The 15618-nt window shown below is 43.0% G+C and overlaps 1 protein-coding gene across 3 annotated transcripts in view; it reads left to right on the forward strand.

Moving 5' to 3' along the window:
• Positions 1-15618, forward strand: part of LOC143281508 (uncharacterized) — a 71465-nt gene that overhangs the window by 18055 nt on the left and 37792 nt on the right. For all 3 annotated transcript variants that reach the window (XM_076586719.1, XM_076586717.1, XM_076586718.1), the window contains exons 3-4: positions 5564-5629; positions 8149-9585. In XM_076586719.1, coding sequence (XP_076442834.1) covers positions 5564-5629; positions 8149-9585 — 1503 coding nt within the window. The remainder of the gene's footprint in view (positions 1-5563; positions 5630-8148; positions 9586-15618) is intronic.

Here is a 15618-nt window from a genome sequence, read left to right on the forward strand (position 1 = left end):
ACAAAACACAATCAGTATATCAGAATACAATCAGTAGTTCACCTAATTAATACAAGACATTCAATATGACAATCAACACCAGAAAAGATCAGAAATTAGAATACGCAATGAAAAACTAAGGGATAAAAAAAAAATGGAAATAGTATTCAAGACAGTTTCACTTCAGTTGTCTCACAGCGCCAAGTTTGACTGGTGTTGGCAGTGTTCGGTAGTCTTTCACACGTGTCCACAGCTGACTGAAAATTGTGGATAGTGTCCGGCACAGGTCCTGCGGCACTTGCAATCGAAGCATAGATTTAAAGAGAGTGTGTGTGTGTGTGTGTCAAATCATAATCGTCTATTTGCGTGCATTTCTTTGTAAGCTGAAATGTAGGTAAAATAACGTAAAAATATATAGCACGAATAAACTTACGATATATTGATTTTAATTTTTCTTTTTTTTTTATAGAATAAATGGTTCCCATACAAGCTTGTGTTTTTACATAGTCTGTTTCCGCTTCCTAAAGACTGTGGCTAAGTTTTTTCTTCTGAACAGCTGATACAACCTTTAATTACTCAGCCCACATTTGAAATGTATATGCTGAAAATGTGAATGTTTGAAAAGGCGATATTGTTCTTACCATTTCCATGTACCGTAATATTCTTTAGGCCTGACCTATTGCAATCCCCGCTGAAGACAGTATTTTGTAACCACACACTTTTATGTCGGCTCATTGCAATGCAACTGAGCCCAGCTCATACATGAATGTAGCGATCACTGCATAGTTCAACCCTTTTCTTCTTTTTTCACGTTTATGTACTGCCACACCCCTCGCCTTTATTCTGCCCTTATATGTAGGAACAGTTTTATGTTGGTTTTTATTTGTGTGTTTGGACGGGCGCAATAGCCGAGTGGTTAAAGCGTTGGACTGTCAGTCTGAGGGTCCCGGGTTCGAATCACGGTGACGGCGCCTGGTGGGTAAAGGATGGAGATTTTTACGATCTCCCAGGTCAACATATGTGCAGACCTGCTAGTGCCTGAACCCCCTTCGTGTGTATATGCAAGCAGAAGATCAAATACGCACGTTAAAGATCCTGTAATCCATGTCAGCGTTCGGTGGGTTATGGAAACAAGAACATACCCAGCATGCACACCCCCGAAAACGGAGTATGGCTGCCTACATGGCGGGGTAAAAACGGTCATACACGTAAAAGCCCACTCGTGTGCATATGAGTGAACGCAGAAGAAAAAGAATTTGTGTGTTTGTTTTCAAAAGAATCCAAATGTTAAGCATATGAATGTGGTTGCTTACCACATTATACCGTGGACTGGAATAAAACAAGTTAAAAAAACCCAAAACAAACAAACAAAAAACCCCAACAGCGCAAGGAGACAACAACGAAAATAAACTAACCTACTACCGCTAAAACAATCGTAGTTGAAATGAAAATTTCGGAGATGGAATCTGAATTTTGTAGCACGGAACAAACGTGAGAAAAAAGATAGGAGCACCATTTGTAATTGATAATACAAATGAAACAGCAAAGCAAAAAACACTGGGTCTGAAACGACAGTAGAGTAGAGTAGAGTAGAGCAGAGTAGAGCAGAGTAGAGTACGGTACGGTACGGTACAGTATAGTAGAGTAGAGTAGAGTAGAGTACGGTACGGTACGGTACGGTACGGTACAGTACAGTAGAGTAGAGTAGAGTAGAGTACGGTAAGGTACGGTACGGTACAGTACAGTACAGTAGAGTAGAGTACGGTAAGGTACGGTACGGTACGGTATGGTTTTGTACAGTACAGTATAGTATAGTACAGTATAGTATAGTACTATGGTATGGTATAGTACAGTATAGTATAGTATTGTATTGTATTGTATTGTATTACTTTTTGTTACAACATAGTTATTCCTTTTGTAAACGTCGGGCTGGTCACCTTGGTAAAATCGTGTCCCTGCAGTACAAGCACGACCTTTATTCTTTTTTCTGACTGCAAGTGTCTTAATTTGTTTTACTATCCGAGTTGATTTTTCACCAAACTCTTACCAGGTTTAACCCTTGAAGTTGCCTTGTGTTCTTTTACGAACGGTTTATCGTCTTATCCAAATAACCACCACCCAGACCAACACTAAAGATCTAGCGGTGAAGTAGGGGGTGGAGGTAAAAACCTCGTGACATATAATTACGGGACTTAACCCGCAGACACTGGCTTACTAGTCTGGTGCATTACCAGCAGCCAATCGTGTTATAATACACTGTGTGTGTGTGTGTGTGTGTGTGTGTGTGTGTGTGTTTCTCTGTCTGTCTGTCTGTCTGTCTGTCTCTCTTTCTGTGGTAAGGAATGTCACAGCTACACCCACCCAGCCAGTCGTGTTATAATACACTCTGTGTGTGTGTGTTTCTCTGTCTGTCTGTCTGTCTGTCTCTCTTTCTGTGGTAAGGAATGTCACAGCTACACTCACCCAGCCAGTCGTGTTATAATACACTGTGTGTGTGTGTTTGTGTGTGTGTGTGTGTGTATGTGTGTGTGTTTCTCTGTCTGTCTGTCTGTCTGTCTGTCTCTCTTTCTGTGGTAAGGAATGTCACAGCTACACTCACCCAGCCAGTCGTGTTATAATACACTGTGTGTGTGTGTGTTTCTCTGTCTGTCTGTCTGTCTGTCTGTCTCTCTTTCTGTGGTAAGGAATGTCACAGCTACACTCACCCAGCCAGTCGTGTTATAATACACTGTGTGTGTGTGTTTCTCTGTCTGTCTGTCTGTCTGTCTCCCTTTCTGTGGTAAGGAATGTCACAGCTACACCCACCCAGCCAGTCCCGCTATAATACACTGTGTGCTCATCACTGTTGATGAGTGTGACAGAGCAAGCAGGGCCATAAAAGGCCACCTGTGTCGTGCTTGGGGGGTGGGGGTGGGGGGGTGGCTGGGGGGCGTGGGGGGTGGTTGGGGGGAGCAAGGGGGGGGGTGTCAGCTGTCACAGCAAAGCCATGTGGCTAACGGGAAGGAGGCTGAATAAATACCGTAGCCTGTGCATGGTGTATATCTAGAAAAGCACAAACAGATAGATATACAGACAGACACATACATACATATACACACAAATACAGACACATGGGCACAAACACAGACAGACAGACACACAGACACAGACACACACACAGACACACACACACACACACACACACACACACACACACACACACACACCAAAAAACGACAACCAAAACAAAAACTAGCACCAACAAACAACCTCCTCCCCCTCCCCCCGAAAATAAAGAAAAAAGATGAAAATCGAAGAAGGTGCTGTATATCAACTTAAACATAAATGAATAAATCGATAAATAAATAAATAAATAAATAAATAAATGAATGAATAAAAAAAAACTAAAAACAAACAAACGAACAACCCACGCCCCCTGCAATCAGCAATAGGTTTGACTGTGTGTGCATCTGTGTGTGTGTGTGTGTTTTTGTGTGTTTGTGTGTTTGTTTGTGTATGTTTGTGTGCGTGTGTGCGTGTGTGTGTGTGTGTGTGTGCGTGTGTGTGTGTGTGTGTGTGTGTGTGTGTGTGTGTGTGTGATATACGCGACAGGTGCAATTGTCACCATGTTCCCACAAAACTGACACGTGTGTGTGTGTGTGTGTGTGTGTGCGTGCGTACGTGTGTGTGTGTGTGTGTGTGTGTGTGTGTGTGTGTGTGTGTGTGTGTGTGTGTGTGTGTGTGTGTGATATACTGTGTGGCAAATGAGAATGGTGGGAACACGTGTGGTCTAAATGTGACCCTGGTCTGTTTAGAACTGTACATGTACGGCAGGAGTTATTGCTGTGTCAGTCCGCTCACTCATCAATCACAGTGCTATCTATCTATCTATCTATCTGTCTGTCTATCTATCTATCTATCTATCTATCTATCTGTCTGTCTGTCTGTCTGTCTATCTGTCTATATATCTATCTATTTATATATTTATCTGTCTATCTATCTGTCTGTCTGTCTGTCTATTTATCTATTTATCTGTCTGTCTGTCTGTCTGTCTATCTATCTATCTATCTATACACGTCTGTCTGTCTACCCATTTCTCTTATCTGTACAAGCGTCTGTACGTCCGCACATTCGTCCGTTCATCCATCTATCTATCTATCTATCTATCTATCCATATATCTGTTTCTCTGTCTGTCTGTCCGTCTCTGCGTCAGTTCATTCGTCCGTCTGTCTGCTTATTTACCTGTCTGTCTGTCTGTGTGGCTGGCTGCACATCGACGTGTATTGTATTTATCCATCCACCAACAGATGTCGTTCCCTGTTTATCTGTCTGTCAGTGTTGAGAAGTTTTAGTTTCAAGTTGATTATGGATAAGGAACAAAAACTGCCGATTTTTTCATCAATATATCTGAAAAGGAAACACACAGACACAGACACAGACACACAGAGACACACAGAGACACACACAGTCACACAGACACACGCATATATATATATACACACACACACACACACACACACACACACACACACACACACACACACACATATATATATATATATATATATATATATATATATATATATATATATATATATATATATATCAGTGGTTATTTGCTCCAATAATGACACATACTGTACATCTGTCTCTCTCACATGTACGTATGTCTGTCTGCCTGTTTGATTCCTGTGCCCGACCTTGGGAATGTGTAACCTGAAGAAAAAAAACAACAAAAACAATGATTGTTCTTTGATATTTGTTTACGTTAACCAAAATGTACTTGGGTGGTACTCTTGTTCTGTTAGTTTCAATAGCTTTTATTCCACTGAAATATTCCGTGGACTGGGGTAAAGGCGTGGGACTTTGTCTTTCTAACGTTGTTTCGATTAACTGTTTGACATAATCTTGGGCTCTCTTCGGCTCACGGGTAGGAAAACTCGGAATCGGACGGACCCCTTTGCCTGTTATTCCATACTTTCCACTCTGATATGCTCGCACGCGGCTTCAGTGTCTAAATTCCCCCCTTCCCCTCCTTGCACTGACAAATTGAATCAGTGCGATACTGGTCTTATGAAACGATTTTTTTAAATCGCCAGCATTCCATAGAGTGGTCAAATATGTTTGTTTTATTTCTCGCACACGTGTGTTTGTGTGTGTGCACGCGCCCGCACGCGCATGTGTGTCTATGCGCGGGCGGACGAACGTGTGTGTGTGTGTGTATCTGTGTGTGTGTATGTCTGTGTATTATGTCTTTGTCTGTGTGAGTGTGTCAGTGTATCAGTGTGCGTATGCGTGCGCTCGCGCGCGCGTGTAATTGTTGCCTGAATAATGTGTTTGTCTGTCTCTGTGCACCAGTGTCATTGCCAGCTCTAAGACTTATTCAAATGAATATGATATCCTTTTGATATTCTCCACACCCACTCCCCAAGTCAGTTTCAGAACTGACATGTTTTTTTCAGTTATGAGTAAGTTATGTTTCTGGCAATTATGATATTCAAAATAGCGACAGCCAACAACAGTGATTATGGTGATGGTGATGATGTGTATGATCCTGTATATTGTTTCAAATAGTCTCACACGATGCTTCCTTCATCTTCACAGGACAAGGAGTCAGCGGAGAATCCAGCAGCACAGTTGCAGATCCGGATAATTCAACGTCAGCTGGAGGTCAGACCTTCATTTCTTTGGTTCATAAAGCTTTTCTAATTTTGTTTGAATGTTTCGTTGATACCACACCCCACCTCATTGCTTTGTGCTTCCAGTGCACACTTTTTTTCTTTCATCATGTGTGTATGCTGCTGGTGTGGATATTTGTAACATCAAAGTCAACTTTTTCAAGGAAAGGGTTTGATTATCCTTTAGCGAAATAGTTTCTTTGTCTTGTGAAAGGGGGTGGAATCTTTTCTTTGTTTTCTGTGATGGTTGTGAATATTGTGACACATTTACAGGCTTTTTTCCGGCTTTAAGAAACTGAAAGTTCTGCGCATTAAAATTCTTCTTCTTCTGCATTTGTTGACCGCAACTCGCTCGTTCACTGGTGTGTACAAGTAAGCTTTTTACGTGCATGACCGTATTTTTCCCAGCCAGATAGGCAGTCATACTTCGTTTTCGGGGGTAGGCATCACTGGACATCCTCTTGTTTCAATAACCCGCAGAATGCTGACATGGATCACAAGATCTTTAGCATGCATATTTAATCTTGTGCATATATATACATGGAAGTTAAAGAGGTCAGAGGCAATTTGGGGCGATGGGACACCAAAGAGAGAGAGATATATATGTATAAGATGAAGACGTACATACACTAGCTTGTCTGCACACATATTGACCTGGGAGAAAGGAAAAATCCCCACCCTTAATCCATCAGGTGCGCCGGAACCGAGGATCGAATCCAGTACTAATTCTGTAAACCAGCGCGCTGATTGTGTGAAAATTATTTGCCACACGTATATTTTTTGAAAGCCAATGAGAATACAGCGAATTTATCAGCTTTATGTTTGGATCAACTTTGACAGAAGAGTTTCTGATATATATATATATATATATATATATATATATATATATATATATGTGTGTGTGTGTGTGTGTGTGTGTGTGTGTGTGTGTGTGTGTGTGTGTTGTTGTTGTTGTTGTTCGGGATGATTGCTACATTGTATATATCGTGGATGTTGTATAGTGAGTTAAAGTCCCTAGTAGTTTTCGAGTGAAAGCAAAAGATACATGCTGTGTGAAGCTTTGAATAGTCGATATTGTGGATTATTGTTGTGATCGTGACTATGCTTGAACTAGTCATGCTCAGCTTTCTATGTGTGTCATTCTGTGTTTGTTGTATTTCAGTCAGACTTGGTGCAGCCCCCATTAACGTCCTTGATTCTTTCCGCACACACGTTTGTGGATAATATGGAAAAAAAATTGTCGCAAATTGTCCTCTTGTTTTGTATTCCCTGCTTGGTTTTCTTTTTCTTGTTGTTTGTTGCTTTTTTTTTTTTTGGAGTGGGGGATGGGTCTGTGTGTGTGTGTGCGGGGGGATGGATGTGTGTGTGTGTGTGTGTGTGGGGGGGGGGGGGGGGGGGGGGGCGTGAGGGCTGGATCTTGCACAGACTTAATCCTGGGGGAAATCTACGCTGTGACTTAAAGTATTAGATAAAACACCATCCAGCACTGAGACACATGAGCGTGATTACGTGGGTATCGCTACGTTGTGGCTGGACTCAGTGTCAGTACCACAGGCCCTACTGCCACAGCACCAAAACTCTAATATTGAAAGCTATGTGTTTCTTTGAGCGATAAAGATGTAATTGTGTTGGACATAATAACACTGTTCAAATCAAGTTTTTGTGTGTTTTTAAATTTTTATTTCTATCTCGATTGTTCACGAAATTCTTTTAATTCGGCGGTAATGGAGATGTTGCAATCGCTTCAAGCACAGCGCACTACATAGCTGTTTTCTATAGATCTGCACAAGCCAGTCTGCTACAGGCTGACCGAAACTGAAAGAAAAGATTGATTCATTTTTTTCTTTCATGTTGATTTCAGTATCCACTTTAGAATAAATATATGCAGTAAACAAGTGAATGGTGTAGTGTCACTGTATGTGTTCTGTCCAGATTTTGCATGTCTTTTCCATTAATTGCAAACGAGAAAAACGAGGTCATGCCGTCGTCTCACCAAACATAGCCTACGTTCTGGAGACTAGAAATTGGTAATATAGTGTTTTCGGAATCCGGAATGTGCCTCAACGAAATGAACCGCTAATGATCCGGAAATACGGCTTATTTCGGGAGACTTACAACCTGTTTGGTATGATTGAAGAGTTTTTTCCCTACTGTTTTAGACAAATTTGGTATTGGCAGACAAAGTATTTCCAGAGAAAATGGCAACGTTAAAGTTTACCATGGCCACACACACACACACAAAACTGAACACAAGGTTATAACATAGACTCACTTTCTTTCTTCACCTAGTGAGTCAAAAATAATGGTCGTGTTTATTTATTATTGTTCTTCCTGTCACATGCAGTAGCTGACTTTTCTTTCTTTCTTCCTCCCTTTACAAATGACGGAAAGAGTGATGCTGTTTTCAGTTTGTTCCTGGTGTTAGTGGGCCTTAGAATATCTGCACGATGTAGACATACCACCACCTTGTTCCGAGCTACACATGCTGCTAACCCCTCCCCTTGATTCCAGTTGAACTTAAAGACACAACAGGTGCCCCATACAACGGCAGCAGCACCTTCACTAACACCACCACCACAGAGGCTTCTGAAGCTGAGGACCAGACCTTACCTTCGTCCGACACCTCACCGTTCAACGACACACTCACAGCAGAGGGAACATCACCTGGGCCACAAAGTCAAGACGGGGGAGTGAGCACAGGGAATGACACTGCTCAGATGTCCATAGATCACCCTTCGCAGAATGTTTCCGGTGAGGCAACAGCCTTTGGGGATCCTGCTGCCAGCGAGGAGGATCCTCCCGCCGAGGACCCCCCCACCCACGTACCTACCGACGGTGCTCCCACAGGTGGTTATCTTGACGGTACTGAGGGATACCCTTCTGAAGTGGCTGCCAATTTCACCTATACTAATGACACCCTTCCTGTGGACAGACCCAGGGATGACACACCTTTTGATGAGGACATCCCCACTGAAGAACATACCCCCACGGAAGATACGCCTTTCGGTGAAATCCCCACGGATGAAGATGCACCCACTGAAGAAGATACTCCTTTTGAGGACATCCCCACTGAAGAACATACCCCCACGGAAGATACGCCTTTCGGTGAAATCCCCACGGATGAAGATGCACCCACTGAAGAAGATACTCCTTTTGAGGACATCCCCACTGAAGAACATACCCCCCCGGAAGATACGCCTTTCGGTGAAATCCCCACGGATGAAGATGCACCCACTAAAGAAGATACTCCTTTTGAGGACATCCCCACTGAAGAAGATACCCCCCCGGAAGATACGCCTTTCGGTGAAATCCCCACGGATGAAGATGCACCCACTGAAGAAGATACTCCTTTTGATAACATCCCCACTGAAGGTTCACACCCGGAAGACACGTTCGGAGCAAATAGCACCGCTGAGGACTGGCATTTTGATGATATTCCCGCTGAAGGCACACCCCTAGACGGCTATGCCCCTGCAGGAAACGACACTGCCTCGGAATCAGACACCGCGCCCACTTCCAACCTGGGCCTTGCTCCTACCGCCGCCAACGTTACAGAGACCATGGACGATAACATTGACGGAGATATGTCCAACGTAACTGTAGTTAACGCCACTGACATGACTAACGTGACGGCTGTTCATGGGACCGATGTTGATGATGTTGACGATGCTGATGCGTGGGAGGATGAGGACTGGAACTATGAGGACGACGTCACGGATGAGTACGACACAGCTAACGTCACTGCCGAAGAAGATGTAACAGCAAACCAAGGCAACACCAGCTTCACAGACACTGATGTCACTAACGAAACAACCCCAGCTTACGTTGACGATGACGATGAATATGATGACGAATATGATTATGAATATGAGGACGTCAGCGAGGACCAGGACATGACGTCAGAAAACGACACAGACGTTTCGATGGTTGATGACGTCAGCGTCCCAGGTATTACACTGTTGGAGGGGAAATTGTACATCTTGTACAGTATGGAGCATTGAGTGCACGAGGTAGTTGTAGTCAATGGTAGTGTGGGAGCATGTGCATAAAAAGCAGTATATATACAAATATAGTAATACTAAATGTATATATATATATAATAACGACATAGTCAGAAGCATTTGGGGTTGATGACATTTTCATTAGAAAGTTTGATTTAATGTCTTCACTGTCAGCTTGTATTCCCCCCCGCCCCCCCCCCCCCCCCCCCCCCCCCCCCACACACACACACCAATCTCTCTCTCTTTCTCACACAGGACATTTACACTTTCTCACAGCTCCCCCCACCCCCACCAATCTCTCTCTTTCACAGGACATTTACACTTTCTCACAGCTCCCCCCCACCCCACCCCACCACCAATCTCTCTTTCTCACACAGGACATTTACACTTTCTCACAGCTCCACCCCACCCCACCAATCTCTCTCTTTCTCACACAGGACATTTACACTTTCTCACAGCTCCCCCCCCCCCCACCCCCACCAATCTCTCTCTCTTTCTCACACAGGACATTTACACTTTCTCACAGCTCCCCCCCACCCCCACCAATCTCTCTCTCTTTCTCACACAGGACATTTACACTTTCTCACAGTTCCCCCCCCCCCACCAATCTCTCTCTCTCTCACACAGGACATTTACACTTTCTCACAGCTCCCCCCCACCCCCACCAATCTCTCTCACACACACACAGGACATTTACACTTTCTCACAGGTCCCCCCCGCCACCCCCACCAATCTCTCTCTCTCTCTCACACACACACACAGGACATTTACACTTTCTCACAGTTCCCCCACCCCACCCCACCCACACACACGCTCCTACTCAGTTCCACCCATTGTTGTTTGTTTGTTGTTGTTGTTGTTGTTGTTGTTGTTGTTATTTTTCTTGTCATTCATGTTCTTGTATTCTTCTTCGGTTTTTGAAACAATCAAATACATCGCCTCATCTGAGCGTGTACATGCATTTTAATCTGACATCAAATTCATCATTTCAAATGGAAAAAGAACAGACTGGGTTCAATACCTTCAGTTCGTGCATGCTTATTGGAAATCGTTTTTGTGATGGCGTGTTTATTTTACAGATCTCTCTCTCCCCCCACCCTCCTCTCTCTCTCTCTCTCTCTCTCTCTCTCTCTCTCTCTCTCTCGCTGTGTTCGCATGATATTCAATTTTACTTTCGAATACATTTTTACAGCATTCGGCATATTCCTTGTATTCATTTGCACTGCATGCAATGTGATTGGTGATGCCGCTTCTGTTTTATTTTGCTGCCTGGGGGCTGTCTTTGCCGTTAGTGTTTCAATGATATGTGTTCTCTATGTTTATCAAGAGGTGGCTGTAAGCATCCTTTGTTGCTAATCAGTGATGCGTAGTCGGGATAGATGTCCATTGAGATCGTTAGTACCATCGCTCTTCGTTGTCCGTCGTCCATCAATTCACCTGTCTCACAATCATCTTCATCATCATAATCAACATCTTCACTATTCGCTGAACTGCTTGGTCATTTCCTGCATAAGGAAAGAAACAAACAACTTCACATGTACACAGTTACGGTCATTTCCTACTTAAAGAAACAAACACTAAAGAAACAAACAGCTTGACATGAGCACAGTTACGGTCATTTCCTTCTTAAGGAAACAAACAACTTAACATGACATGAACACAGTTACGGTCATTTCCTGCTTAAGGAAAGAAAGAAACAGCATGACACGAACACAGTTACGGTCATTTCCTGCTTAAGGAAAGAAAAAAAAACAACATGACATGAACACAGTTTCGGTCATTTCCTGCTTAAGGAAAGAAAACCAACATGACATGAACACAGTTACGGTCATTTCCTGCTTAAGGAAAGAAAGAAACAACATGACATGAACACAGTTACGGTCATTTCCTGCTTAAGGAAAGAAAGAAACAACATGACATGAACACAGTTTCGGTCATTTCCTTCTTAAGGAAAGAAAGAAACAACTTAACATGTACACAGTTACGCTCAATTCCTACTTACAGAAACAAACAGCTTGACATGAACACAGTTACGGTCATTTCCTACTGAAAGAAACAAACAGCTTGACATGAACACAGTTACAGTCAGTTCCTACTTAAAGAAAGAAACAACTTGACATGAACACAGTTACGGTCACTTCCTACTTAAAGAAACAAACAGCTTGACATGAACACAGTTACGGTCAGTTCCTGCTTAAGGAAAGGAAGAAACAACTTGACATGAACACAGTTTCGGTCATTTCCTGCTTAAGGAAAGAAAGAAACAACATGACATGAACACAGTTACGGTCATTTCCTACTTAAGGAAAGAAACAACTTAACATGTATTCAGTTACGGTCATTTCCTGCTTAAAGAAACAAACAACTTGACATGTACACAGTTTACGGTCATTTCCTGCTTAAGGAAAGAAACAACTTAACATGAACACAGTTACGGTCATTTCCTACTTAAAGAAACAAACAGCTTGACATGAACATAGTTACGGTCATTTCCTGCTGAAAGAAACAAACAGCTTGACATGAACATAGTTACGGTCATTTCCTGCTTAAAGAGACAAACAGCTTGACATGAACATAGTTACAGTCATTTCCTGCTTAAAGAGACAAACAGCTTGACATGAACATAGTTACGGTCATTTCCTGCTTAAAGAGACAAACAGCTTAACATGAACACAGTTACGGTCATTTCCTACTGAAAGAAACAAACAACTTAACATGTACACAGTTACGGTCACTTCCTACTTAAAGAAACAAACAACTTGACATGTACACAGTTACGGTCAGTTCCTGCTTAAAGAAACAAACAACTTGACATGAACACAGTTACGGTCATTTCCTGCTTAAAGAAAGAAACAACTTGACATGAACACAGTTACGGTCAGTTCCTGCTTAAAGAAACAAACAACTTGACATGAACACAGTTACGGTCAGTTCCTGCTTAAAGAAACAAACAACTTGACATGAACACAGTTACGGTCATTTCCTGCTTAAAGAAAGAAACAGCTTGACATGAACACAGTTACAGTCAGTTCCTGCTTAAAGAAACAAACAGCTTGACATGAACACAGTTACGGTCATTTCCTGCTGAAAGAAACAAACAGCTTGACATGAACACAGTTACGGTCATTTCCTACTGAAAGAAACAAACAACTTAACATGAACACAGTTACGGTCAGTTCCTGCTTAAAGAAACAAACAGCTTGACATGAACACAGTTACGGTCATTTCCTGCTTAAAGAAACAAACAGCTTGACATGTACACAGTTACGGTCAGTTCCTGCTGAAAGAAACAAACAGCTTGACATGAACATAGTTACGGTCATTTCCTGCTGAAAGAAACAAACAGCTTGACATGTACACAGTTACGGTCATTTCCTGCTGAAAGAAACAAACAGCTTGACATGAACATAGTTACGGTCATTTCCTGCTGAAAGAAACAAACAGCTTGACATGAACATAGTTACGGTCACTTCCTGCTGAAAGAAACAAACAGCTTGACATGAACACAGTTACGGTCATTTCCTGCTTAAGGAAAGGAACAGCTTGACATGAACACAGTTACGGTCATTTCCTGCTGAAAGAAACAAACAACTTGACATGAACACAGTTACGGTCATTTCCTACTGAAAGAAACAAACAGCTTGACATGAACACAGTTACGGTCAGTTCCTGCTGAAAGAAACAAACAGCTTGACATGAACACAGTTACGGTCACTTCCTGCTGAAAGAAACAAACAGCTTGACATGAACACAGTTACAGTCAGTTCCTGCTGAAAGAAACAAACAGCTTAACATGAACATAGTTACGGTCACTTCCTGCTGAAAGAAACAAACAGCTTGACATGAACATAGTTACGGTCACTTCCTGCTGAAAGAAACCAACCAACCAACCAAACTCCCCGTCCCAGCCCTCCTCTCCCCCGAAACACACAAAAAACAACAACACACGTATGTCCATATTGTAACTCGTTATCGTTGTCGTCATATATAATTGACGTCGTCGTCATCATCATTGTCGTTGTAATCATTATCCCGACCACTGTCATCAAGAACAGAAAATGTGTCTCGTAGGCTGCGTCTGTTTCTCGTTGCTTATATTATTTCTCTTTTTTCTTGTTCTTTTTTTTTAACGTCTTTCTCTGAGTGTCGGTCCGTCTGTCCATCTGTCTGTCTTTACCGCAGACATGATTGACATTTCACCAACACCTCATTCCGTTCCATCATCAGCCAGAGCAAGATGTTGTTTGTATTGTGTTATCATGCCACTTTTTTGAACAGACAAAGAGACAGACACACACACACGCATACACACACAAAGACAAAGACACACCAGTAGGATATTACCTGCCATTCTGTCCTCATCCAGGAAGAACCTCATTACCTGCCATTCTGTCCTCATCCAGGAAGAACCTCATTTCTGTCCTGATCCAGGAAGAACCTCATTACCTGCCATTCTGTCCTGATCCAGGAAGAACCTCATTACCTGCCATTCTGTCCTCATCCAGGAAGAACCTCATTTCTGTCCTCATCCAGGAAAAACCTCATTACCTGCCATTCTGTCCTGATCCAGGAAGAACCTCATTTCTGTCCTGATCCAGGAAGAACCTCATTACCTGCCATTCTGTCCTCATCCAAGAAGAACCTCATTTCTGTCCTGATCCAGGAAGAACCTCATTTTTGTCCTCATCCAGGAAGAACCTCATTACTTGCCATTCTGTCCTCATCCAGGAAGAACCTCATTACCTGCCATATATATATATATATATATATATATATATATATATATATATATATATATATATATATATATATGTGTGTGTGTGTGTGTGTGTGTGTGTGTGTGTGTGTGTGTGTGTGTGTACTGCTTCTCTTTTGTCATTCAAATGTGAAAAAAAAATCATTTTCATCTTTTTGTTTGGATTTGATCTATGTTACTCTTCTTTGCAGTACAGCCAGGAGGTCGTCATTGCTGATTATTATTGTTGTTGACAAAATAAGGAGAATAAATGATAGGGTAGGGATGGACTGATGTCTGGAAGACGATAAAAAACAACATTAAACGGAACAGATCGTCTGTAAATGATACACTTAGAGAAACAGTAGACGGACTCCAGTAACTTACAGTGTATTATTCAACGTTTTAAAAGAGATGTTTTTCTGTATATCGTCAGTAAGCATCGCGATCAGACAGTAGACAGTAGGCTTCTTCTTCTTCTTCTTTGCGTTCGACAGCTACGCAGTCAGGGTCGAAGTCCGAGGGATGCCACAAACTCGGACGTCCGGTGAAGATCGGCTGCCGTCCCCCAGAGCTTGGTGTTGAGGTCAGCACTCCCAGGCCAGGACTGCTGCCGCATCTTCTCATACAGGGGGCAGTCTTGGAGAATATGGGATGGGGTCTGGGCAGCCTGGCCGCAATCACATAGGGATGTGGCTGCCACTCCAATCCTCTTCAGGTGTGCTCGGAGGCCGCAGTGTCATGTGCGAAGGCGGTAGATGGTAGTCTGGTGTCTTCTCTCCAGTGTCCTGATGGGATCTTGGTGTGCCTGGTAGCCTCCGTTCAGGGTGACCCAGCCTCTTCGGAATCCGCTGCGGAGGAGAGTTTTTGCTTCCTCATACGTGGCAGGAATGGTTGGCTGTGTGAGCTGGTTTCCTTCCTTAGCAAGGTGGTCTGCACGCTCGTTGCCTGGGAGGCCTACATGTGCAGGCACCCACTGGAGGGTCGTTGGGGCTGTTTGGGTAAGGGTTGTGATGGAGGCCTTAGGGACTGGATCAGTGGACCAGGATCTGGGGAGTCAAGGGCCTGGAGTGTGGACATGGAGTCAGTGAAGATGGAGATGCTGCCAAGGGGCTTTCCACAGGAGGAGAGGAATTCTGCTGCTGTTTTGATGGCCAGGACTTCAGCTCTGAAATTGGAACAGAGCTTTCCTCCAGGGAGTGCGATGCTGCTGTGCTCTCCATCGGGAAATCTGACGTAGACACC

This window comes from Babylonia areolata, chromosome 4 (genome assembly GCF_041734735.1).
Source record: "Babylonia areolata isolate BAREFJ2019XMU chromosome 4, ASM4173473v1, whole genome shotgun sequence".
Classification (NCBI taxonomy): domain Eukaryota; kingdom Metazoa; phylum Mollusca; class Gastropoda; order Neogastropoda; family Buccinidae; genus Babylonia; species Babylonia areolata.